The sequence below is a fragment of the Homarus americanus genome, unplaced genomic scaffold, assembly GCF_018991925.1.
Source record: "Homarus americanus isolate GMGI-L3 unplaced genomic scaffold, GMGI_Hamer_2.0 scaffold25827, whole genome shotgun sequence".
NCBI classification, from domain to species: domain Eukaryota; kingdom Metazoa; phylum Arthropoda; class Malacostraca; order Decapoda; family Nephropidae; genus Homarus; species Homarus americanus.
In genome coordinates, this window is record NW_024738300.1 from 2,961,478 (window position 1) to 2,988,515 (window position 27,038).

Genomic DNA, 27,038 nt, shown 5'->3' on the forward strand with positions numbered 1-27,038 from the left:
TGCCCGCGGTGCTCACCTTTTCTCTGTGGATGTTGGTCACACTAGAATAACCCGTTATAGTGCATCCATTTTTCCTCACACAGCCAAACTGTGGAATGCTCTGAATTCTTCTGCGTTTCCATACTCTTACAATCTGTTTCACTTTATAAAGCTGAGTTTCCTGCAGCTTTGTGGTGTAGATTAATTTAACCTTTACCTTTTCTATTTTTAATTTTTTTTGTATTCTTTTTTTTTCGCCCCCAAGGCCCCGTTGTGGGTCGTTGACCTGTACCCGGGTGGGCTCATCCCCGTACAAAAAAAATGTAAGTTGTTGAAGTTTCCGTTATTATGTTTATAGAAATTTTCTTTGTGTGGTATATCCTGGCCACTGGTAAAATGAGAGGGCTAGTGTGATTTATATATATGAAAGTTTTAAAATCAGTACCATTAGTACTGGAAAGTGAATTTTCATACAGATCACAGGAATATGACTTGTGCTCTTGTTCTAATCATATTTATCTGCTGCTTTGGTTACAAACTTATGCTTTATCGTCATTAACGATTACTCATAATGTGAATCTACCTGGACGGCAGCAGACATGTTACCGTGGGCGGTGAGCGTCTCGTTGACCAGCTCGTACTCCAGCAGCCGCCGCTCCCCTGTGAACTTCACCTCCTCCTGTAATGAGTGACAGAGTGATGGTCAGCTACCCGGGGAAAACTACTGACATACGGTCGTTATGGAAATAATGATGAAAGTGTAGAATTTTATTGTGTGTATGTTACAAATCAACAAAGTTAATGTTACAGATGGTACGATATACAGTAGGTCCACACTGAGGATGTATGGTGATCATGTTTTAGGAAGAGAATATAAAGCTCAATAAATTTTAATGCTAATAAATCCACCAACAAATAAAAGGATCCCAGGAACTGCACCCAAGCTTACCTGTAGTAGCAAAATGTTCCCCACAGCCTGATCAGGAATGGAGTAGACCAGGGAACACCTCTGAGAGTCAAACGGGTAGGCCTGAAGCTGGAACTGACACATAAGCGTAACTGTATACTGCTGCACCAGCTTCACCGTGCTGTTCACCCCGCGGTATAACTCATCTGTAGTCATAGAGAGCAGCTTGATTAATTATCTCTCCGGGAAATATTATTTCAAATACTTAAAGTAAAATAGTTTGTGCGACTTACCATATAAAATCGTAGAATTCTACAGAAAAGGTAAGTAAACAATTTGAAAATAATAAGAAATTTCGTAAAATATCATATCTCAAAGAAAATCAAGAACATGAGGTTATCTACGTCCATGAGAGTACTAACATTTATCTTAATGTTCGATTTATGCTTCTCATTTATCAAAAAATTTGCTGTCGTTATAAACACTGTATACCCTATGTACAGTAGGCTCCACTTCCGACTTTACCACTTAACACTGCCAATCTTCTCTCTCCTTGAGAGTTGAACCCCCGAATTCAGAAGTGTGAATTCGAAGCATTCGCTAGTGCGTGGGAGGGAGAGCGGAGGGGTGCGTCAGGGTAGTTGTCTGTCTGTGGAGAGGAGACTGAGTACTAGTACAGGGAAGAGGACGAAAAATTTATATAAGTAGGAAGAGATTGCAATGCAGGGTAACATTTTGACAATACTGACGGGTTCCCTCTGCTCGAAGTAATCGTCTCGTCTTGTGCTAGCCAGATGAAAATACAAAGGTTACGATAGAATGAGAGGGGTGATGAATTCATGTTCTAAGTAAGGAGCATACTTGCAAGCAAAAGGGGGTAATTTATGAGCAAATGGATTATGAATATGTTTGAATCTATATCTTGAAGAAGCAGCGAAATTTTTTTTAGCCAATTGACGACGAGAGGGGACTTCCCCGGCTGAATAAAATCGTGTGGCGGTAGCCAGAATAAAACAGATAAAATTACATCGTACTGAAGGGATTTATTGGCAATCTAAACAATGAGGAAGTGAGCAACACAAATTTTTTGTAATGCATACTTGATGTGAACAAAAATAATACAGTTGGCAGCTGTCCGGTAAGGAATTAGCAAGCCATATACTGTAGTTCAGCTGTGCCAAACAGTGAGTTGTTATTATTATTTTTATTATTATTCATAGAATGTGCAATTTAAGGTGCTAAGCGATATAGCTGTTGCATAAAGTTTTCAAACAATAAAGTTGTTTCTATGATGTGCAAAGGATTGAACCTTCGACTTCCCCACCCTACCCACCTCCACCACCCAACTCCTACTTTGTGTTGTTGGTATTTGAATCACAACAGACAATTTACAGAGTACTGTAGAATAATGTTGTGTCCTCTCATTTCCTTGAGACAATAATGATGAAAATACAAATACAAGTAATACTTAGTATTTCAAGTTATGTTAGGTTATGGTATTGTTATTTTGACACATGACCGAAACGTTCGGGAGTCGTGGTCCATGGTCCAAACGCCTTACATTCCTCCATAATATATAGTCGAGAAGTACAGTAGTATATGGTTCTGCAATTAAGACACTCAAAATGTGTGTAAAATTATATTTCTTCGAACTAACACCCTATAATGTGAACGAGTACCTCGGACTAATAACTCCCACACCCGGGTTGATTGAAATACTGGGTATCACTTGTATTTGTATTCTCATTGTAATGCAATGATTCGAATAACAAAAACCCTGAGTAGAAGTTGGGTGTTGGAGGAGGGGGGGTGGGGGAGGGGGGTGTTCCATCAGTAACTCTGTCCAGGGCTGCGTTACGTCCAGTGCACTACACAGAAACTTTGTTATTTAGCACATTTATGCTACAGTAATATCGCTTTGCATCATTAATTGCACATTTCATAATAATAATAATAATAATAATAATAATAATAATAATAATAATAATAATAATAATAATAATAATAATAATATAATAATAATAATAATAATAATAATAATAATAATAATAATAATAATAATAATAATAATAATAATAATAATAATAATAATAATAATAATAATAATAATAATAATAATGTCTTATTTTTTCCTTTAACCTCACTGTTTGTCACAACTGAACTATTTTTATTCATATCAAGTTTGTATTACAATAAATATGTGTGTCCCACTATGTCTTTTTACCTATCTATCCTGGCTACCGCCAAACAATTTTATTCAGCCGGGGAATAAAAAACAAAACTTCGCTGCTTCTATCCATAATTCATTTGCTCTTAAATGTTTCCTTTTGCAAAGGAAGACCTTACTTAGAATACGAATTTGTCATACTGTCATCCTATTGTAACTTTAGTATTTTCATCTGGCTAGTGCTAGACGATTTCACTGAGTTGAGGATATTCCGCCGGTATTCTAAAAGTGATATTTTGCATTGTAAAATTCCCAACTGAGATACTGTACAATTCCCTCCTCATCTCCAGTATCCCGTCTCCCCCCACAGAAAAACAAACAACTACCCCTACACACTGTTTCCCTCCTCCTGCCGCTACTGGGCGAATGTTTCAAATTCAGAGATCAGTGATTGTGGTTTTAGGCCTGAGGGAGAGAAAGGATTGGAAAAGCTAAGTGGTAAAGTCAGGATTGAAGCCAACTCTACTTGTGTTAAATAATTTGCAACTAAATTTAAGAAATCACAATTGGATGATTGATACTGATGTCTACAATGAACTTGCCTAACCTTCTGAGTAGTTGGAATCATCATCAGGGAGAGGATCTGCGTCTCGGCGTACCAACAGCCTCACTCGTCTCATCTGCAGGTCGGTAGGGCTGTAGGTCCCATCCTTCACCAAGATGTCCGGCAGCCACAGTTTATCAAAGCTCTAAAATACACAACGCACGACTCCTTAAGGCTCAAAGAAAAAAACTTAAATATCACAGATTACTGTAGAGAACAAAGGAATAAACAAGATGTAAAGAAACTTTAGCGTTCTAACTTTTGCTTCGTTGGGAAAGTTTCCTTGACGGAGGTTCATCAGGACAAGCCTCGCGTCTCTCCACCTGATGCTTTGAATGATGTCAACTGCCAACATGAATCCCAAGATGTCAAATTCCCTGATGGAGGTGATGTCGAGCGAGATATGGAGAGATAAAAGAGGGGACTCTACTGCCGGTGGCGCAATTTCTTTGGAATATCCTTTGGGGAGCAAAATGAGGTCACAGTTCAGCTCGTCCGTGTTATCTGGACAGTCAACCTCTTGGTCACAGCGTTTGGTCTTCTTAATGCATGACCCGTCACTGCATGTGAAATCAGTAGCGCTGCATGACGTTAACAACAACTGCACCTGTATATTATGAATTCATGTCTAGGTCTTGTGGTAAGCTTAAGAAAACTATTTTTTCAGTGGTTTATTAAAAAAGCTATGGCATATACTTTATAGACAAATTAAGATATATTCATAAAAAAACATCCTCCTGAACTAATGTATTTCGAAATACACCTGTACTTAGGTGTCCTTTATTTTATATATTTGTTATTACATTTTCTTCTAGAATACGTAACTTTCTAATGTGTGCAATAAAAAAAAACTTTGACTACAAAACAAAGTATGCTATTAAGATAAAATTTAAATCTAAATCTCAATGATGTAAATAATTTTTTCAGCTTACTTGATCCAGGCGACATGTGTCGCCTACCACCTCCCATGTATGTAGACCTAATGGATAGTCATCTGGGCTTCTGAGACTCATGCGAGCCTCCACCCCCTTCTCCAGGCGGCTCTTGATTAACCAAGTATTGTTTACCCAAGATATTCTGCTCAGGAAGGTTCCCTCTAATACTGGTTTCATGTTGCTGTAGTCGAATGGAGAATAATAACGATCAAATTTTGAGAGTTTGCAAAGCCCACGCATATGTAGCCTCGGAGTCGTTGTAAAGTTACATATTGGACATTGATGAATGTCACAGGGTGAGGCAGCCCAAACGTATCTTGTATTGACGGCAGCAGCAGCCATGCATCTGTGTTCTTCTGAAGGGTCACCCCAGCCAATGGCGAATTTGTTCCATGTCAAGGGTTTACCGTCTGACACTCTCGTCCACCATCCACTTGTTAAGTTTGCTGTAAGACCAAACCAAAATGCGGTGCCCCAGCTGTCTGCACAGTGATTATTGAAGTCGTCGAACTTGTCGTATATTGCTGTATTTTCCTCATCATATGTGGGCACGACGATGCTTCCAGTGAATAAACTGCACATAACTAGTGCTTTAACAAAATTTATTCTTTCGGGTATGATCATCACCAGATCAGGTCCTTTCGAGCATATGTTTTCTATACTTGTTCGATACAATTTGCTGTCACCACTCAACTCCAAGTTGGTCATGTTAATGTCAAAGACATACATAGGAGAAGGTAAATCAAATGTTACGTTACACGAAGCAAATTCTCTCATGTCTTCAGGGGATAAGGCAATATCATAAAACCTAAAGTCAGCTAAATCACCGTGAATTGCTTCGGTGAACATAAGATCAGCTGCCGGGTTATAGTTCTGTCCCACCAGAAAGCGGCCGCCGCCCCGCACTTTGTTAAGTTGTTCACGTGTGACGCCAGGACGACGAATTAACGCTTCATTTACCTGAAAAAATAAAAAATAAAATTAAATAATATATATATATATATATATATATATATATATATATATATATATATATATATATATATATATATATATATATATATATATATATATATATGGTGATATATATATATATATATATATATTATATATATATATTTCTATTTATGTAATACACAAAATTTCGGTGTGATAAAAAGAGACGTTAGAGGCCAGTGGTTCTTAACCTTTTTACTACCACGCCCCCTCTAGGAATTGGTCCTTCCCTCCACGCCCCCTTGCATCTATGAATAAAATTCCCTCCCAGATTTTAAAGAAAAATGAAAAATATTGTGTTTTTAGTCTTTTTATTGAGTATAAATTAGTGAGATACTTGACACTGCTTCTTAGCTACTAGATCTTGAATGCGTGGTTGAATGCCAGAGAGTGCACAACGTAAATCCCCTTCAACGTTCAGCCTGTTTCTGTACTTGGTCTTGACAGCAACGAGCGTGGAAAATGCAGCTTCACAAAGATACGTGGATCCGAACATAGTTAGAATCCGAAGAGCCTGATGTGAGATCAGAGGGTAAACAGGAAGGTACTTGACCCAGAACGTCTCAAGATCCAGTTCTTTGAAGTCTTCCTTAGCTGTGGAGTTGAACTTCAACTCAAGAAACTCCTCTTGCACTTCATCCGAAACATCAGCTACTTCACATTGAAATGGGTTCCTGATGAATTTCCAGGCTTCACGCTTCTCATCTATCTCTGGGAAGTATCTGATGAATTCTGTTTTCAAGTCAGTTAGATGAGTGATTATTTGTTTCTTTAACTCAGAATCAAGGTTACCGTGAATGAGAGCAGAATCCAAGTTACTAAAACTGGCTGTATTTCCCTGCTGAATTCGACACTTCCAGAGTTCTAGATACTAAGGATTCACGATGAAGTATGCAGTGTGTACCTACAACAGACGGATTTTTTCTTTCACCATTGTAATGAATCCAGACTGCAGACCAATCATGGCTGGAGCTCCATCAGTGCACACCCCTACCAGCGAGTCCCACGAAAGTTGGGTTTCCTGAAAGAAGTTTGATACATCATGAAAAATAGCTGCTGCTGTTGTACAACTTTCCATGGGGTGACAGAACAGCATTTCCTCTTTTACACTGTTGCCTGACACGAAACGAGCATACATCAGTAGCTGAGAACACTGAGCGATGTCAGTCGTTTCGTCACACTGGATGGCAAAAACAGGAGAATCTCTTACTTGGTCGAGAATTTGATCTTTGATGTCTTGAGACAATTCATCGATCCTTCCCTTGCCTGTATCGTTTGATAGTGAAATTTGGGAAAGCTTGTTTGCACTATCTTTCCCCAGAACGAGTTCTGCTGCACGGAGTATGCTTGGTTTTATGAGAAACTCTCCGATGTTAAGGCTACTTCGTGCTCTTTGCAATCAACATGGCGATCTCATAGGAAACTTCAACAACCTTTGAAGTTTGTTGCCGAAATGCCCCACTGCCGTCCAACTTAACTTGCTTCAAGGAGTGTCTTTTTGTTTCAAAGAATGCCTTGGGCTTATCAGCTAGAGCAGGATATGTTGTCCTCAAGTGGCGTTCCAAGCGTGAGGGCCGCATTCCATCATTGCTCAGAGTCTTGTAACATATCACACACTGGGGGACCGCTGTGTTACCCTTTTGGAGAAACACGAATCCAAATCGAATATATTCGTCAAGATACTTCCGCTTCTTTGCACTCATTGCGAATTATTTGATGTGCAGTGGACAACACAAATCTGTGAACAAAACATAAGGCTCGTGTCAGGTAAGACAAACATCACCACGTGCTCATGAACACCACAACATCATGATAATCACAACCACATGATCAATAACAAACATATGATCGTAAAGTTCGTAAACACTACAAGTGACTTCAATCATACATGATCATAAACACCACCATATCATTAACAAACATCACATGATCATAAACACCACATGATTATTAACAAACATCAATGATCACAACATAATCATAAGCACCACTACATGATCATAAACACCACATGATTATTAACAAACATCAATGATCACAACATGATCATAAGCACCACTACATGATCATAAACACCACCACATAATTATTAAGTAAATATTAACAAACACAACAACATTATAGTAAACACATCATGATCATAAACACATGATTATTAAGAAACAAATCAATATCATCATAAATACAACTTTACCATAACCACCTGTTACCACCACATGATTTTACGCACCACCAACTTCTGATAAAATACAAACGGAATTCAAAACTTGCGAATAACAAACAGAGCAACACATGCGTGTGCACAATTCACCGATAAACTTATGGCTGCATACTATTTTTAGGTAAATATAACAACTGGGATAAAACATACCTCAACAGCCTTAACTGAATAAATATGAGAGAAGAGGAATTATTGCCATGGACGTGTGCAGAAGACTGGGAGAGAACGGGGCTCACCAGTCACCAACGAGCAGTATACAGGTCCAGGACGAGTTAACCCCCCCCCCCCATGGGTTTCGAGGGATAGGGAGGGGGGTCAATAAGTACAGAAAATGGTAAACCTTAAGTAAAAAAAGTAACCTATAGAAAACTAAAGTTATAAGGCGATACTTTTGCATTTTTTCATAAACTTCTCAATATTAGCCCACGCTCTTGTTAAGAGAATAAAAACTATAATTTTAATTAGAGAAATTCCTACTTTTTCCCTAGGGCTTGTGCCCCCCCTGGAAATTACTGACGCCCCCCTAGGGGGGCGCGCCCCCCCCAGGTTAAGATCCACTGCGTTAGACGTTAGTACGTAAATACCAATATGGCGATATGCTGAGTCATCTTAGCCTATGAGATAGGTTGACTGAGCGAGGGTGGCGCATACCCACACGTAGTGAGAGCTTTCTGAACTAGGCCTATACGATCATAAATGTAATTTACCGAATAAATATGGACGCGAATCATGAAATTAAATGACATTTATTAAATTTTAAATTAATATAAATCGTTTCTCAGTATAAATATGTTATTTGTGTCCCAACTAAGCTATTAGTTATGCGGGTAAATATGTCACTAGTAGGCTAACGCCTTGGGGGCACGCCCTGGCTGTCTCAGTCACGCAGAAGCGATCGGACAGACAGGACGTCTGCGCGTCCAGGAAAAACGACCACGTGGCCTGGTCTTGTTGCGTGCACAGTTCATCAGTGTTGCAAGTAAGTTTATTCGATCTCAGACAAGGTTTAGATAGGGCGGAGAAGAAGCTAACAATAGCTAACAGAGGATTTATTGCAGGGATTCTGTAGAGCCCACACGGTCGAGTTGAGCAATTTGAGGGGTGGAGTGGAGTGAGCTGTCTGTGTTGACCACTGGTTAGCGAAGTTTTAGCTGGGACAGCCAGGAGGAACGAGTGTTCCTGACAACTAACTATGTGGGACCAGCGTCCGCCCTCGGTTGACGATCGTTTGGGGTCGCCAGATCTCCCCCATCTTGGTTCACAACACCACATATCTTCAGTCAGTTTAGTGAAAACCTCTTACTAACAGGAGAATAGAACCCCCCTCAACTGGGCAGGTGTCATTGGCTGACTGGCCCTTGCTCTCTTCCGGTTCATGGATGTAATTAGCGTTAAACTGAGGCAGTCTGAGTGAATGAACGGTCACACACTGAGACCAGGAGCCTAGTGGGTACAGTACTTAGAGACATTTTATCTCCCCAGTATGGGTGTGCTCTGAACTTATGTGTGAAGCATGTTACGGGAAATAGTAGTAAGGTGTGTTTAGAATTTACCAAGTCCAGGTGTGAAAACAGCACTCCTCATGGTTGATTTTCACACGCAAGACTTAAGAATACCTATCAAAAGTTGTGAAAAGCTTGTGAGTCTTAAAAATATGGGTGCATTCGGAACCTATGGGTGATGCGTGTGTGCTGGTATTGGTGGAGAAAAACATTCATGATTCCTGAGAATCTAGAGAAAGTACTATCAAAACCAACAGAGCACCCGCCTGCCTGATGGGTCATGAGTGATTTTCTCGGGTTTTCTTGCTGTGTATAGTTAATATGTCTTAATATTTGTTGATACTATTTATCAGTGACTGATATTATCTCTGCTGTGTGAAGTTAATACTCCCTGATATTTTCTGTCAGCATTTCTCAGTGACTGATATTATTTTGTTGAATGCCCTTAAGGTCTGTTCAGGGTGGAGTTTATAATTTCTTAATATTTTGATACTATTGTTTTCTAATGTTCATGTGTCACTAAGGGATGTGAGATAACGAGGAACTGTTTTCAGATGAGCTCCTCTTTGTGGTGTACGTAGCACTGTTACCTTAGTAGTGCTCATAAGGCATTTAATATTTCTACCTAGTTTTGATATCATGTATATCTTTTGATCCCCAGTGTAGTGCTTTCAGCCAGGCTAAGAGGTGCTCAAGTGCTGGTGTACCATTATTGATTGTGGTTGTAGTGTTGGAGGGAATAGATGTGTCAAATTTTACAGTGTGTCTCATTCACCCCAATCACAGGTGCTATCTTTCCACGGGACACGGAGAATATTTTTTAAATTGTGTTTGTGCTGGTTCGGGTTTTTCTCAAAGGGGCGCTTTCACTGCATTACCATCCGCTATAATCAAAATCCCCAAGTGAGAGAATCCCGACCGGTTACCTGTTACATATAGTATATATATATATATATATATATATATATATATATATATATATATATATATATATATATATATATATATATATATATATATATATGTTACAATTATTTTTTTATAAAGTTATAACACATAACTAACAGCACTTTACTCTCTGACTCTGGGCCTGTGATAAAAGTGATAAAGATTGATAAAAAGTGAAGACAAAAATTCTTAAGCTTCTACATAGGGCAGATCCTGACCCGTTCTTCTGGGTTAAAAATGTAGGCTAAGACATATCGCTCCTTGAAAATGGGTGACTCACCAAGTCATCGAAGATCATGTACTGGACGTCCTTGGTCATGTCCGCAGACAGACATATCTGGTGCCAAGTGTACAGGCGGAGAGGTACCGCCATCTCCATAAACCCTGTGTACTTACAACACTCAAGCCGCAGGTTGGACTGAGGCCAGTCAATACCTTCAGACAAAGAATAAAAACATTATTTTAGCTGTATGCAAATGATAAAGAAAATTAGAGGCATATTTACAATAATATCGTTTTGGAAGTGAGGGATTGTAAGTAATGATTATAAGTAATCCAATTAGTATGAGAATAAAGACAATCAAAAGTGAGAACACTGTTTCTAAATCAACATTATACGAGCCATCATACACTGGTTCAATATCATCTGCAAAATGAAAACGAACAAAATGCTAATAAGAGAAGAAAACATTTAAACAACAATAATAGTGATTTGATATATATATGACTGATATAAATTGCTGTATAATATTATATTATTATAATCGTAATTATTATTATTATTATTATTATTATTATTATCATGCAGCAATGGCATGAGTGAGCATTTCCCACCAAACGTGAGCCTATCCCAGTGACCTGTGAGGGTGAATGCCTAAGGCCTGAACCAATAAGAGAACCTGTGAGACGTGATGTCATGACCATGTAGCCCCTGACTCTGAAAAAGACAGTCGGCTTTTGGAGAGAATGAAGTATAGCTAAAGCTGCCTCCCGAAAGTTAAAAATGCTGTACAGATGCCGTAGCTACTTCACTCCTGAGCAGTTGCTCCAAGTATATAAGGGATTCATTCGTCCTAACTTGGAGTACTGCTCTCATATCTGGGGTGGCTCTTATTCTGTCCAACTATTAGATAGGGTGGAATCAAAGGCATTTCGTCGTATTAACTCTCCTTCTTTGGTCGACAATCTCTCTTCCCTTTCTCTTCGCCGCAAAGTTGCTTCACTCTCTAACTTTTACAGGTGTTTTAACGGGCAATGTTCGGTGGATTTGGCATCCTGTGTACCGCCGGCAAGGCCGTGGGCTCGTAACACACGTCTTGCCCGCACGTGCCCACCGTTTCTCTGTGGATGTCGGTCACATGAGAATAACCCATTATAATACCTCCTTCTTTCCTCACACAGCCAAACTGTGGAAAGCTCTGCCTTCTTCTGTGTTTCCATACTTATACAATCTGTCTCACTTTAAAAAGCTGGTTTTCCGGCATCTTCGTGGTATAGATTAACACAATATAACCTTTTTGCTCTCTATTTTTAATTTCTTTCTGTTCTTTTTTTCGCCCCTCAGGCCCCATTGTTGGTCGTTTGACCTGTGCCCTGGTGGGCTAATTCCCTTAAAAAAAAAAATCCCTTCATGGAGGGATATAATTATAAGTGAGTACCTTTCAGGTTTTATCCGTTTCACGAAATATTTTGTAATTCACGTGACCCCTGTTTAGCTAGCTAGGAAAATTAGTCAGTGTTTTGAAAGTACAGTTGTTCATTTTGAGTAAAGTCATTAATAAGCGAACAACCGTTATGAGTAGTTCTCACTTCCCTTGTGTATGGAGTAGAGTATGTCTTTTCTAAGTGTCTTTGGTGTATACGTTAATACAGTGAGTCTTAAGCAATAACTATTTCATGTTATCCCTGTTCCCAGTTATCATCGCCCCCTTCCATTCTTCCTCAATCTCCCCTTGGCTTGTGAGGGCTTAGTCTAGCCACAAACCAGCTGTTAGCCTCCTCCCCCTCACCCCCTTCCCTCAGCCATAAGCAAGTCTCCCTCTCTCCCTCTCCAGTCTGCTCACCTCTCACCACCTCAAGAGTATACAAAGAAGGAAAGAATTACGAATACAGAAAGAGTTTTAGAGTACAAAGAAGGAGAAAAGTAAGTAAAAGTAAAGAGATAAGAAATAAAAGAAAAAGAAGAAAAGGTAAAAAAAAATTGCATTTTCTAAAATATGGTGGCAGTGGTGGGATGTTTCTTTAAAATATCTGTCGCACACGCTGAGCCACTCACATGCTACCAAACGTAGTTTTAACGTATATTTATTTTGTGTTTGATAAATAATAAGTGCTAGAAAGAAGATTTTATTTCTTCTGTTGCTCACTGAGAGAAACTTGAGGTAGAATTTGAAGTTAATGTGTTTTCATACTTATTATACTGCTTGATGAATATACTGTGAGATAAAGTAGATTTAACATCTAGCTATGGGGCTGGGGGACTGAGCAAGCACCCCGCCTGCCCGCCACTTACCCATCACCAGCCTGTCCAGCCACCCAGGCTACCACCTGTCCTCCATCATCCCCCTCCCTGCCACCCTTCCCTGCCAACCTGGTAGCTCCACCCCACCCTGCTCTGCCCCGCTCTGCCCTGCAACGCCTCTCACCCCTGCCTGCCATCCTCAAGTGGCCAGCAATCCTTACACCCACTCCCTGCCCAGTGTCCTTCTCCTCACGCCTCCCCTCACCCTCAACCACTGTTCATCCAACCTCCCCCTATACCCACATGTCCCATTACCCTGCCACACACACCCTGCCCATTTGCCCGTTTTTCTGTTCATATTTAGTTCATAGAACTTAGTGTAGTTGACATATTGAGATGGATTTCCTTAAAGACCTTCCCTAGTGACCTGTCCACTGCTATTACACCGTAGCATGTATTTGAAAGTAATGACACCTATTCCATGACATAACCATAGCTTACTCTCTCACTATCCTGCATGGGTTACTTTCGGTTTAACGAGACAGACACTGTTGCATAATATCATGAAGGCGTTTGGAGACATAATAATGTTAAAGTAAATGATAATCATTTCTAGACTTTCAGATTAAGGAAGAATTAGATCCCCCTTGTTGGATGTCACATTGTCTCATTATTTATGATTAAGTTTGGATTTACCTGAGATACCTGAGGATTATGGGCAACTATAATCTAAAGGGTATGTACACCGCCTTCAGCCTAATGACCTTGCGATGTTTCATACTAATCTCACTTCCAGACAGACTTAAACCCAGTATTTGCAGGTCTAGCAAAATCTATTGGGTGTGATGTCTATGTCACTAGACTTCCCTGCATAAGTCATGCCTCTGTCACTCACACACTAGAGGGCGACCAGACGACCAATGCAGTCAGTAAGCAGTCAAAAAGCAGCAAAGCCTGTCCAGGATGGCGTCATCAATAGACCCCCTCCCATCTCATTCCTGTGAAGCTTGATGCAGAGAAACCAGATGGAGAGAATGATGTAGTGTCGCAGTCAGCATGCCCTTTTGTTAACTTGGGTACAAGCGGATGCAGAGATGTTCCCAACTGGGATCCTGTCACTATTGCTCTAGCCAGGCTACCAGCCCGACGACACCACCTGGTGGATTCCTTTTACCACAGTTATCTGGTTAGAAGCAAATAATTGGGCACGATGTAGCCGACTTGGTGCCTCTCGTTGATCCAGGGGACTTGCTTTAATTGGTTGAGTAGGAAGGGGCAGACCTTAATTGTATCAGTGTTTACACCATTCAAACTACTTGTGAATGACTGCTGCTAGAAGCAAGGAGGAGGAGAGAAGTGAGAAGTTGATGTCCCGGAGAAGTGACACATAATGTCTGGGAAAACCCTGTCCTGTTTGTAGCTCTATTAAGGAACCATCCCATAAGCACCTACCAATGTAGATGTGTCATGCAGAGCCTGTTGGAGTGAGGGAAACGTGCAACGGTGCAACCTAACAGTTCACGGAGGTGTTAGTACGAATGGAATGGTGGTCATTGTGGATTCGATCGATGCTGTGTGTCCTGGTCGGAGATAGAGAAGAAGATTCTTGTGGAGTTGTTGAGAAGAGAGGAGAGGATCCTATGTCCTGTGAGATGACCATTCCCGGTGTAGAAAATTATCTAGCTGGTCCTCCCCACTATTGGAAAAGCTCCCGTTCTTGTTACCAGTTCTGAAACTAAGCCGCCAAATAAGCAACCACCATTATGGAGTGAGGCTGTGCCGCCGAAATTAGTACCAGGGAAAAGGTACAAACGAATTTGACTATACGAGTAACTCTAAGCAGTTAATGAGTAGTGGATAATGAAGTCAAGAAACAAAATGTCTCCTGAAACGATTTGTTCACTCATAGAAGATGGAAGCTGAAAGTTAGTGAACAGTAAGCAAGTGTCTGTGGGCGACCTGCAATCTACAAATGTGAACTCTGTATCTCTGCCGGCTGCCAGATGGACAATCATCAATTTTAAGACGAGAGGCAAGATGAACAACAGAAAATAAGATATACAATAGGGTGTGTCATAGGAGGGAAGATCAGCTAAACTAATGGCCCATCACTTTTTTGGTAGATTTTAGTGTATATAAACAGAAAATAATTTCAGTTTCAATATTTTGCAACCTTTTGCTAGGTAAATTTTAGCGTGAAATTTATCGAAAATCTAACGTACAGCTGCATTAGTGCATTACAATTAAATAGTGAACATTGCTTTCTGACTTCATTCTTTAACAACCCAACTAACAATATTTGTTTCTGTTTCAGATTCTGATGCATTTATAAGTTGATAATATTTGCGATGGCTGCTTGTGTCAGGACGAGGAACCAAAAATCCAGCCATCTCAGTCACTATCTTGGGTCTGGGAGAGAGCTCCTGAAGTCGGAGTTGCCTACATCGAGAGATGCTTTGAGATACGGTGTTTTAATCAGGCAAATCAGTGAAAAGAACCAAAGAACTTACACAAACAAAGACATTGCCAGTGATATGACCAAAGCTGTCTTGGCACAGTACACTCGGGTCTAGGACAACTGGCCGCCGCCATCTGGCTGCAGCCCATGAAGTACCTAACCTAACCTAACCTAACGTAACCTCACCTGCCTTGAGAGCGCAAAATTAGGCGTTTGCAGTTTACCCCCAGTCCGCGGCGGCCAGATGGCGGCGGCCAGTTGTCCCATTCCCAATACACTCTGGCTAACGCTCAGTTCAAGCCTCCAGTCATAACAAGTCAGAAGAAGATTAGTGAGAGACTGCTAGCCAGTTGGGAAAAGGCAAGAGATATCTCTCTTGGGAGAGGAAAACTTGCAGTTAAGGACAGCTTTGCCAAGCAACTGGACCAGTTATTTGACATAATTACTTGCAAGTGCCCAATTGTTCTCTGTCCTGAGTTTGGATGCGATCGTGACTGTAAATCCGGGCCCACATCTCCTGTATTTGCAAGCGTGAACTGAAGATTCCTGTGATCGAACTGGCATTTGTCAAAGCACAGAGAGAGAAGACTGGCAGTATAGGGGCTCTCATGATTTCTAGCCAAGATATTCCGGAGTCCAAGAGACAGGAGGCTGCCACAGAGAGACAGAAGAGGAGAAGAGTTGCCGAGGAAAAGAGACTTGAGAAGGCCCAGGGTGAGGTAAAAAAGGCCGATGATTGGAGTCAAGCTGATTCAGAGTTTAATGACTTCCCCATGGCTGATCCGAGTGCTGACCAGGAGAATGGTGACTTTGTCCCTAACCCAGAAAATAATGATCCCAAACCTTCCAGGCATAAGATTCGAAATAGGAAAGATATCCCGAGCATAGCTCTGGCCAGCATGCGACACCACACTGGTCTCAGAGAAACTGCAGAGATAGCAACAGCTGCCTGGATTGACGGTGGTTTGATAACACCTGATGATGTTCACCTGGTGATAGATCATAACAAAGTAAGGAGAGCTCAGGAGAAACTTGTCAGTAACCTAGAAGAGGAGTTTGATAAGGGGATAAGAGAAAATAGAATCAATTGTTTGTTCTTTGATGGGAGAAGGATGACACTAAAGTGTTCATGAAAGTTGGAGATTCTGACAAGTTGTTCCCTGCCATGGTGAAGGAGGAACACTACTCCTGCTGCAGTGAACCAGGAGGGAAGTATTTGTGGCATTTCACTCCAGAGAAAGATGACATCAGGAAACCAGCTGAGATAGTGGCAGATAACATTGTGAACTGGCTCAGAGAGAGGAACGTAGACCAGACCCTGCAGGCCATTGGAGGGGACAGCACCAACACGAACACAGGGTGGCAAGGGGGGTCATACAGTGGATAGAGCAGAAGATTGGGAGGAAGCTGGTCTGGATTGTTTGTGACCTCCACACCAACGAGTTGCCACTCAGACATCTGATCCTGGAGCTGGATGGCAAGACTCTTTCAAACAACAGATGGTCTGGTCCTCTTGGCAAGATGCTGGACTCTGCCACTGAATTAGAAATAAATCCGAGCTTTGAAAAAATCACAGTTGGCCCTCCACTCGTTGAGCTTGCACATACTGTCATTGACGACCTGAGTACTGACCAGTACTATGGTTACATGATTTGCAGTGCCATCAAAACTGGGGTCATGCCTGATAGACTTGCTTACCTGCAGATAGGTCCAGTCTCACATTCTAGGTGGCTCACAACGGCTCTCAGGTTCTGCAGAATTTGGGTCGCTCATCATAAACTGAAAGGGAACCAGCTTCACAACCTGAGACTTATTGTCCAATTCATCGTGAGTGTCTACTTGCCAAATTGGTTCAACACCAAGGTCAAGTCATCGTTCTCCGAAGGTCCGAGGCATGTTCTCTTCCAGCTTGAGCTCCTGAGGAGTCAGCCAAGGAAGGTTGTTCAGATTGTGGAGCAGACTGTGAGGAGATCTTCCTGGTATGCTCATCCCGAGGCAGTTCTGCAGACAATACTCTGCAGTAAGGATGAGGAGGAGAGAAGAGTGGCAGTCAAAAAGATCTTGGATATGAGACTTATGAGAGGATCTGGGCATGACGAATCAGTTGGTGACGATTCCTTCAGGGTCAGGAAGACTCCTGAAGTCAATCTAGGTGCCAAGACCCTCACTGATCTCATAGATCTGGATAACATCCAGGCTGGCAGTGAGCCCCCTCTTACCTGCAGCCTCACCAATGTTCAAGTCAGAGCTTTCCTGGACAACCCCATGCATGTCCCTGCCTGGCCCTCGCACACCCAGAGTATAGAGCGTTGTGTACAGCAAGTGAGCGAGGCCAGCAGTCATGTGTACAGCCAGGAGAGGAGGGAAGGCTACATCCGAGCTCAGGTGGTCAGCAGGGAGGTGATGAGTAGAAACAGAAGCAAGAAAGACATGTTCTCTATGGTGTGCAGCAACACCGGGTCGTAGTAGTAAAACCGGTTTTTGTATTTGATGATTTTGTTTTCTAAAGGAATACTAAATTTAATAAATGTGTCAAGATCATTCGTTTCACTATTCTGGATCATTTTCATCCTAATAAATTAACCTGATACATTTACTTTACTTTAAATAAGCTATTTAGTGGTGTTGGTAAAAGGGTGGGAATACTGAATTTTCATAAGATTTCAAGTTAAAATTTACCTAGCAAAAAATAAAAACTTTTCAAATCTGAAGATATCACATGATTCTGCACATAGAACTACATCATTAATACCATGGGCCGATTTTTCAAACTAAAAAAAAAAAAATTCGCCTCCATATGACACACCCTAATATACAAGGTGTGTGTGTGTATGTGTGTGTGTGATAGAATCCACCAGAATATGTAATGAAAAAATATATATGTGAAATCATCTGAGAGAATGAAAACCAGAAAATTTAATTAATTTAGATAACAAGTAAAGAAATTTGTTTTGAGAATTTCTGTAAAATTACTTTGAAAAGTAATATATTGAAATGTTAGTCATTTTGTTTGGAGAGAGTGAAGTGTGGGCGTGTGGGTGTTATCTCCCCACAAGGCGGGATATAATTATACGTGAGCACCTTTCAGGTTTTATCCATTTCACGAAAATTATTGTGATTCATGTGACCCCTGTTTAACTTGCTGGGAAGATAGGTTAATGTTTTGAAAGTGTTACTGATCATTTTGAGAAACATAATAAATAAACGAAGAACCATTATGAGTAGTTCTCACTTCTAAGTGTCTTTGGTGTATACAGTAATAGAGCTAGTCCTAAGTAATAACTATTTCATGTTATCCCTATTCCCAGTTATCAACGCCCCCGTCCATTCTTCTACTCTCGGTTAGGCCGTTAGCCTCCTCCCCCTCACCCCCTCCCCTCAACGATATATTTTAATCTACATGTTGTCTCTATGTTTCTTATGTTTTTGTATTGAAAGCTTTTGTCAATTAAGTGACCCACTCCCCGATTTCACCATATGTACCTTATCATATCTGTTTATTGTCTATTTTCAGCCTTCGGGCTGCCATGTTATCTTAATAAACCATTAATTATTATTATTATTATTATTATTATTATTATTATTATTATTATTATTATTATTATTATTATTATTATTATTATTATTTGTATTCTTGTTATTATTATTTTGATTATGATTGTTATTGTTATTGTTATTGTTATTGTTATTGTTATTGTTATTATTATTATTATTATTATTACTATTATAATTATAATTATAATTATAATTATTATTATTATTATTATTATTATTATTATTATTATTATTATTATTATTATTATTATTATTATTATTACTATAAACAAGTCTCCCTCTCTCCCTCTCTCGCTCTCCAGTCCGATCACCTCTCATTATCTCACAAGTAAACAAAGAAGGGAAGAATTGCGAATAAGGAGAGAGAATTAGAGAATAAGGAAGGAGTTAAAGTGAGTAAAAGTAAAAAGAAATAAGATATAAAAGAATAAGAAGAAAGGGATAATAAAATGATTTACTGTTACAATCATTATCATTAGCAGTAGTATTTGTAGGTCGGGGAAAGAGGCAGAGAAACTGAAATTTACAGTACACGGAAAGCAAGTCACTGAGGATGTTGGCGGAAAGTTTGGTAACAAGATGCGAGAGGGAAAAGTATCCTCGTCGGGAAGATCTCTCTCTTAAAGAAGAATCTTCTCGTGGTTGGAGAGTCATCCTCAGCACTAATAAGTTGGTGCCGTAGAAAGTCACCTATGCAATACCACCGCCGCCCTTGCAAGAAATTTACCAACTTCATGCTACCATCACCTATATGCTCTGACGACCTGCCACCTCACCCCCTCGACAAATATCCAGGATGTAGGCCTATATGGGTTGGAGGGGTTAATGATGTTGTTAGGGCAACTGCATGTATGTGCTGGCCACCAGACTAGGGTCAAGCTGCCAGTCGAGTCAGGGGAGAAAAATATTTGAGCAGAGCGATTGTGACGCCGTTCCCCTGGTTAACACCTCCATTACATTCAACACTGTACAATATCAAGATCAAGTGTCCAAGCTTTGCATTGTATGTTGAAAACACCTACAGGAACCCATCAGACCTCTATAAAAAAAGTTTCTAGGCTCTAAAAGGAGATACCATCATACAGTTAACTACGGAACTACGCAAGGGGGCCCTGTCGTCATGGTAATGTACGCACTAGGCTTATCCGTGTTCCAACACACAACAAAATTCGAAACAACCACGGTTAAGCAAGTGGCATATGCTGATGATCTTATAAGAGCAGGAAGAGTAGAGGATATCGGAAAGTGGCGGAACCTGGTTATATCACATGGTTCACAAATAGGGTACCACCCAAATGTCAGCAAGTCCTTCCTCATTGTGAAACCTGAACAATATGAACGAGCAATGGAGGAGCTTACTGCCACCGAACATCAGAACTCAGTTAGGCTCACGTCAGCCCTCACAGAGCACATAATAGCTCAGAATGCAACGAGTGAGGTAGATACCAACGAATTAAACAAGATTCGACGGTCCATTACGACAGATCGACAGCATACCCAAAGTGATAAATTGCAGCAACTGATGCTGCAAGTGCCATACAACTTGAAGAAAAAAACAGCTATACCGCAGGTGGTGGGCGCCTTGAACTGGTTAGCAACGTTACCGATAAGGGCAAATGGTTTCAGCCTTAATAAACAAGAATTCACAGATGCCATTGCTTTAAGGTACGGTAGGCCAGTAGAAGGTTTGCCCTCCCAATTCGTGCGTGGCTCTTCCTATGACATCGACCACGCCATGGTGTGCAAGAAAGGGGGCTTCGAATGCATGAAGCATGGCGAAATAAGGGATCTCACAGCAAATATGTTGAAGGAAATCTGCCATGATATCAGGGTGATAATTTCCATCACAGGACTTCAAACACGTCCAACGAAGCCCGTTTGGACGTCAGCGCTCGAGGATTCTGGAGGATAATCCATCCCATGGCCGCATGTCACCGTAACCTCGCTCTCCATGCTGCACATAGGAGAAACGAGAATGGCAAGATTAGGTGCATATGGGGAGAGAATTCTGAATTTTGATCAGGGCAACTTCACTCCTCGGGTGTTCACAACCTCTGGTGGTTATGGAACCAAGTGCAAGATATTTCTATGGCAAACTCGCGGAGATGCTATCTCAACGGAAGCAGCAACCCAGAAGTTACGCTATAGCCTGGTTGAGATGTTGACGGTCCTTCTCTCTGCTTAGGTCTGCATTGCTTTGCCTCAGGGGAACGAGATCGTCGGCCCCAAAGCCGACAACGGTCGCAGATATTGACTATATTATGAGGCAACAGCCACTGAATGCTGCATAGATCTGCGGCTCAACTAACTCAACACAGTTAGGGTAGCTACTTTTGTATTAGAATATTTAATTATAAGGTAATAAAATGACAGCGAAGTTGTGGCTATTGGGGGAGGCTGTAGGCCACGATTAAAAAAAAGTAGTATTAGTAGTAGCAGTAGTATTCAGGACGTGACAATCTGATAAGGACAGTGGAAAAGATAACAAAATTGCCCTTTAATATTAATCTTGCAGTTAATTAATATAATACATAAGCCAAGGTGCAAAGAGTTTAAACAATAGCAGTTTGATATATCCTATACATAGATATTGTGATTTAAAACTGAGTACGATGGAGGATGGATCTCTTACCCAGCATAATCTCCTGGTAGTGCTCGCCGGTGGTGTAGCTGAAGATGGTGTTGAGGCGAGCCAAGTGAAAGAACCGTATCCGCACACAGACAGTCCACTGCCGGAGTTCGTGAACAGGAATGAAACTACCACACAAATTAATAACCCATTTGGTCTGGCACCGGAATTCTGTATAGGATTCCATCAAGATCCACATAAAAAAAATAATCGGGGGCTTGCCATAGTACAAAAAGAGGTTATCATTTCTCTTTTCTTATACTGTTAGGTAAGAAATGAGAAAGCTGTGTTTGAGGCGATGTTTTGTGTTTGTCGTAAAGTATTACCTGAGTGAGATCCGGGATGGCATTCTCCCCGCTATCAACGTAGCTTTCACGAGACGCCATATCCATGCTCTGTAGGCGTACCACCGTCACTTCATCAGCCACGACTATTTGAACAAAATAAGAAAGAATGACAACAAAAATTTTCAAAACTATATATCTACAATTAAAAACGCATTTTTATATAATCATAAATATAAACGGATTTTTATGAATTTAAATTATTGCTACAGGTTTGGGTCTTGAACAGTACCACGAGAATTATGAAGGAACAGGGAAGTTTCAGCACAGAAAAAAATACTGGCTAAAAAAATTAACCATAAAGAAAATTTGATTCTGATTACTGTATAACTGTATGCTACTGCTGACAGGTCATTAGTAAAGAACAAAAGCATTATTCCCTTAAAGTTCCATACTCGTGTAATTGAGAAAGAAATTGGGAAGATTTGACCTCCTTCACATTAACCTCTACTTTCCTTAGAAACAGACTCCAGACTCCAATATCCTAATTTTTTCGAGGAATTATTAACGAGAAACATTTGTCTAAACAGACAAATACCATATGAAAGTTAACTGAAGGTTCCTAAAGAATGTGACCAAAGTATCCCTAAAACAAGTCTTAAGAGGCTGAGACATCCTCTGCATTATTAGCCTGTGATATGATATACCCAGATCCACTACCTGCACTGCACAACCTATGTATCTACTTTACTCTCGCAGCCTGTGAGGTAAATGCCCAGGGAGGAATGTGAGTTCAGGTGAAATCAATAAAAAACAGTTCTACTCAGAATCCTAACCATACAATTAGTATTGTGCCTAACAGGCCCCATGGATGCACGTATACCTTTCAGTCATCCAAATAGATAATTACTCACTGTTGAAGGACCTCGAATGTTACTGTAGAAAGTTTCGTGAAAACTGTAGGACTACCCAAAGATCAGAAAGAAGACCATTAAACTAGACAGTCTTTCCCCTGACAAAAAGTTAGTAACTACCGAAAGGCTTAAGAAAAAGTACTTGCCAAGAGACATTATTTTTGTTAACCGAAGTCGACACAATCCTTCTTCAAACTCCACCTTACTTGGAGAATACTCGACAATCTATGCTTGACATCATGAATGAATTCATGCAACAACTTTAGGTCAATGATAGTCACTGAACCCTTGAAGCTTTCCACTCGTGACGTGAAGTGTGAATCACTTGTTTCCACAATATATCATCAACAAAATCTAAAAATATGTCTGACCCTGACGTTTCTGGTAACCCGTGACCAGGCACATCACCCATATATCCTTGCCATTCAACTGACCTCTTGGCCAACACTGAGGACAGATCAGCCTTAAACTACGTAGACATAATCACAATCACATAAAATGAGGAAAAATTGGACAATCCAAAACACATACTATTTCTCAAATACCGAATCCGTCTACATGAATTTGAGTAATGGTATGTACAAACTGGATAATTTCGTAATTAAGAAGATTTGTAACCAGGTGAGAAGGTTGGGTCATCTTACCCTCTGACCTGACTACCGACCGTTGCGGTGCTTTTTGAAGAATATTAGGGTCATTACCTAATACCTGACCATTGTGGATTTGATCTCACCCTCCTCTGTATCTATCTATATATATATATATATATATATATATATATATATATATATATATATATATATATATATATATATATATATATATATATATATATATATATATATATATATATATATATATATATATATATAAAAAACACGAAGTTCCCAAGCGCTTTCGTGTAATTCACATCTTCAGGCGTGAGTACAATCTGTACTCACCCCTGAAGATGTGAATTACACGAAAGCGCTTAGGTAAAAAAAAAATCAGTGAGTTAGCTATCAAATCTTACATCAGAGTACATGTACAGTCGGGGTCAAAAGTTCGACTCCCTCCCAAAATAAAGCAGCTTCGACCCCGAATGAGATAAAACAACACAATTGCACCAGAAGACAGGCCGGAACTGACATACTGTCCGAAACAGTGAGTCAAGTTAACAACACATATCTCACTATATTCGAATTACATCAAATTTTTATCTTGCAAATTTAAATTAAAGGTAAGATAGATAGCCTCTCCCTAGAAAGACAGTGAGTCTCCCAACAATTTGCGTCAGTATGCTGTATGTCTGGTTCCGGGGAACGATGTTTCGTCCGCGACTATACTTCAACATGGAGTACCTCTTGCTAGTTCATATTATCTTTTTAATGCACAGTTGAAAACACACACACACACACACACAAACACACACACACACACACACACACACATACACACAAACACACACACACACACACACACACATACACACACACACACACACACACACACACACACATTCGTGATACTCACATGGCATCGGGAAAACGTGTAGTATGGCGAGAAGGTAAAAACTGGTGACTCCTGGTGGCATCGCAGAGAAGAGTACAGATGCCTTCCTGTAAGCATGAATGTCCGTATATTTTCTTGTATATTATTTTCTTACGTTAATATAAATGAGATCTTCGGTGCAGTATACCACCCTCTAATATTAAACTTAACTTATTACTCAAAACCTTAATGTTCATTTGAACGAGTGATAGTTTGTTTAGTGAAAGAATACATTTGTTTGCCCAGCAATAAAATCATGATTAAACAATTGATTTGATTGGTATAAACACACGAGTAAAAAACAGCCTAATCACAATTACTGTCACACCTTCAGTACAGAAATTTGGGGCAGAAATGAACATTGGTTTAAGTTATTTTAAACGCAGCAATAAATTCGCCCACAAAAATGCGTCACACTTTGGGTTGTGTTGGACAGGTAGATACAGGTCGTGCAAAATGTCCAAAGTATCAAGATTCGTGCCTGCGTCCCCACCAGTCCACTCTATTGTTGAAGAAGTGGACGCGGTCGTGTGAGGAGGCGGCCAGAGTGCCTTCTGTTACTAACACCCATCACTTTCTTTGTTCACTCTTTATTTCTTACCACGATATAAAGTTTCGGTTCAACTCCTTCATATCCATTACACAGATTAAGAAGGTTGAATTTAAATTATATAAAGCTTGGATAAGCTTTTAACATAAATTATCGAGATAATTATTTTATCAATGCAAAAGAAATCTTACATTTTGTCATATATTACGTTCAGTATTCTTGTAAATCTTAATATTTCAGTAATTATCTTCTTGCGAGGGAATCGATGTTCTTGATTAGAACGACAGATAAACACAGTCAGTACCTCCCCAGCATGAAAGTGGGTGCAAACTACAGTCATTATACATTGGTGACAGTTACTGTATGTAAGACGAAAGACCTTTTCTTATTTGGCTGCTATTATACTCAATATTTTAGTCTTGTTAATACATTTAAATTCTCCTCAACACAATATGTGTCACATATTCATATTCATTTCGACATCATAGACATAATTTCATGAACAAAACAAGCTTTTTTCTTGTTCCAAAGAGTGGATGTTAAGCGAAGAAAAATACGTGACTTCTCTCAGTTTTTTCTAATGTGTGAACTGACTTCTTTTAGGGGGCAAATGAAAGACTTTAAGTTATGAAACAATAAATACATAACACCAGCAACACCGCTAAGTGTAATTTACCTTGCTCATAAATCTCACTACAAGGCAACGACATCGTGGTAAAAGATAGTAGTAAATGTACTGTTTGCGGTGTACGCCATGTGAATAAGTATTACATACCTGAAGGTCAGCTTATAGGCAACACAATGACACGGATAAAAGTGAGCTGTGGACGGTGTCGAACATATTATACCCTCGGTTACTTTCATTATATAAAGGCCAAGCTAAGGTTTACACAGGAGGCGGAGCTAGAGTCAATCACCCATCTGATAGGTGCACGTGTTAGCAATCTCACCGAAAACGCTGTGATTGGGTAGAGAGAAATGTATTTGTGATGTAAGATGTGAACTTAGTGAAAACGAGAAACAAAGGCGCGTTCTTGTATTCATTTTTAGATTGATGTCAACATGTGGAAGGATGCTCGATATGACGATAATATTTAATGTTGCGGTGTTTGAATGACAATTTATTCCTTTGATAATAATAATGATGTTACGCTGTAGACTGATTTTAACATACGTCTCCAGATCTCATGCAGTGGCGGTCTCGACAGTCTACAGGTACTGGTGCAGACTTTTAAAATTTTCAAAAAATATTTCAATAAAAGGCTCGTACAGTATATAAATAAATAGTTCTTGAGGAAGGATCACACATTTGTTATATATATATACACACACAATGTTAGGCATGAGTGGTTGTAGGCTAGGTTATAAATAGCAGAATTAGTAGTTGCTAAAGTTAATATGAAAACACATAAAAGCAGTTTGGTACTGACACATACACACACACACGCACTCTCATTATTATCCTGACCTGTGTAAAACCACTGGTGTACCCTCAGTTCTATCACTTGAACTGTCTTGTCTAGGCGCCACTTGTAGTTTGACACATACATATATCTACAGAATAATCCCTGTTGATGTGGAATATCAGCTCACTTCAACGTCATCGTATCTCACACAAGTCAATTCGAAAATAGAGTCGTTGATTTATTTCCAGATACTGGTACAAGAGGACAAGATACAACCTTTGTTGTTGAAGCCTCTTCCAAAATTCAATCGCATAGAATATGGGCATAAAGACACATATACACGCGCTTACATATGCATAGCACAGAGCGTACACATCACAAAAGATTCTGAACGTTCACATTTTATAACAGGATAAAATACATTACAGTACCTCTTCTGCATAGCGGGTATAATGGGATTGTCCTTCTGGCTGACAACGGAAGCTGAGAAGGGCAAGTATTTTTCTTGAGATGTGTAGAAATCACAACGAACTGTTAGGAATAGGTTTCTATTTATCTTGATTTGTGGGATGAAATTCCTTTGAAGAAAGTTTTCCAAATATTGTGAAATAACTATAAATTTTACTGAACAGGCCCGATCCTTTTTGATTAGATAATTGTTTTGAAGGGTATAGGACGGAACATACAACGCTTTGTTTTTTGTTTTTTGTTTTGTTTTTAACGGGCATAGATCATTTTTAATGACCCACATCAAGGCCAGGGGGGCGAGAATGTAACAAGGCAATAATAATAATAATAATGATGATGATGATGATGATGATGATGATGATGTATAGATAATACTAATAGTAAAATTAATACAAATTAATAACAATTATAATAAAAAACTATAAATACTAATAAAAAATTATAAATAATAATAAAAATAATAATAATATTATTATTATTATTATTATTATTATTATTATTATTATTATTATTATTAATGAGCT

The 27,038-nt window shown here is 39.7% G+C and overlaps 1 protein-coding gene across 1 annotated transcript; it reads right to left on the reverse strand.

Annotated features, from left to right (window-relative positions):
* Positions 1 to 541: 541 nt before the first annotated feature.
* LOC121873922 lies at positions 542 to 25,464 on the reverse strand. The gene is made up of 10 exons (XM_042377800.1): positions 25,416 to 25,464; positions 24,073 to 24,158; positions 21,689 to 21,792; positions 21,366 to 21,462; positions 10,540 to 10,694; positions 4,590 to 5,552; positions 3,917 to 4,264; positions 3,661 to 3,802; positions 929 to 1,092; positions 542 to 658 (listed from the first exon to the last, which is right to left on the reverse strand). Exons 2-10 carry the CDS (start codon positions 24,131 to 24,133, stop codon positions 542 to 544), a joined length of 2,151 nt encoding a protein of 716 aa, XP_042233734.1. The 5' UTR covers positions 24,134 to 24,158; positions 25,416 to 25,464.
* Between the last annotated feature and the right edge of the window lie 1,574 nt (positions 25,465 to 27,038).